The following is a 964-nucleotide window of genomic DNA, read 5'->3' as shown; positions in this document are numbered from 1 at the left end:
AATAAAACATTAAAATTAAAACATCATTTCAACAATCATTTAAAGCATCAGTATATGTGTAAGTTTGAACTCTGTGAAATGTCTGAAAACATAGGCAGTTGAGAAGCTTTTAAAATACACAACACCAATGCATTCCTTATTTCATGTTGCTAACATGATTTTGGCTAACAGAGTAATGTAAAAGCATTAATCATTTTTTAAAAAGTAATAACATCTTTAAACTGCCAGCTTGATACTTCCAACTTTTTGTAAAAAAAAGTGACATCAGAACTATGGATATATTCCTATAAAAAGTCTATTAAATCTCTATATACTATTGATCCCGATGGCCAGTTATATGTACCAATGCATGAAGGCCCCATTCCTCTAGCACATAAAAGAAATCATAAGAAGAAGAAAAATAACAATTGACTTTCACCAATTAAAAGGTCAATACATCGGTATCATAGTTATCCAATAACAAATGCAAGTAATAAAAGTTTGGGGATAATATCTACAAACAGAAAAAAAAACACCCATTTCACTTTATTAAGCACACATTTACCTCTTTTGGTGCAGAGGGTGGTGGTGGAGGAGGATCCTTGATAACCTATTTAAAAAAAAAATCACACATAAAAATGTCTGGTATAGGAAGAAGATAGTAAGGATGTGTAAAAATAAATCAATTGGTAAAATACTGTGGTAGCTCCAAAGATACTCCTCAATGAACCCTGCCTTCGAATATTCATGCTCCTATCTTTGAATATGGGCTTGCGTATAACTAGTGTTTGACCAATGGAATGAGGTAGAAGTGGCACCATGTGACCTCAGAGGCTATTTCAAAAGAAGCTTGTCAGCTTCCCCTGATACCCTTGGGACACTCAGTCTGGGGGAATCCTCTGTCATGCCAGAAGTCTACCCTGAGACTATCAAGCTTTGAGGAACATCAAGATAATCTTACGGAAAGTTTGGGTGGCGAGAGAGA

At 34.9% G+C, this 964-nt stretch overlaps 1 protein-coding gene across 1 annotated transcript in view; it reads right to left on the bottom strand.

The window, feature by feature from the left end:
- The window catches only part of ANTXR2 (anthrax toxin receptor 2), a gene marked incomplete at its 5' end in the record, with an annotated part of 116,333 nt that overhangs the window by 68,844 nt on the left and 46,525 nt on the right, over window positions 1-964 (bottom strand). Inside the window, one exon of the mRNA XM_008583621.1 lies at window positions 545-589. Within this exon, the coding sequence (XP_008581843.1) occupies window positions 545-589 (45 nt within the window). The remainder of the gene's footprint in view (window positions 1-544; window positions 590-964) is intronic.

The sequence above is a fragment of the Galeopterus variegatus genome, unplaced genomic scaffold (genome assembly GCF_000696425.1).
Source record: "Galeopterus variegatus unplaced genomic scaffold, G_variegatus-3.0.2 Scaffold2980, whole genome shotgun sequence".
NCBI lineage: Eukaryota > Metazoa > Chordata > Mammalia > Dermoptera > Cynocephalidae > Galeopterus > Galeopterus variegatus.
This window is presented reverse-complemented; position numbering and strand designations above follow the sequence as displayed.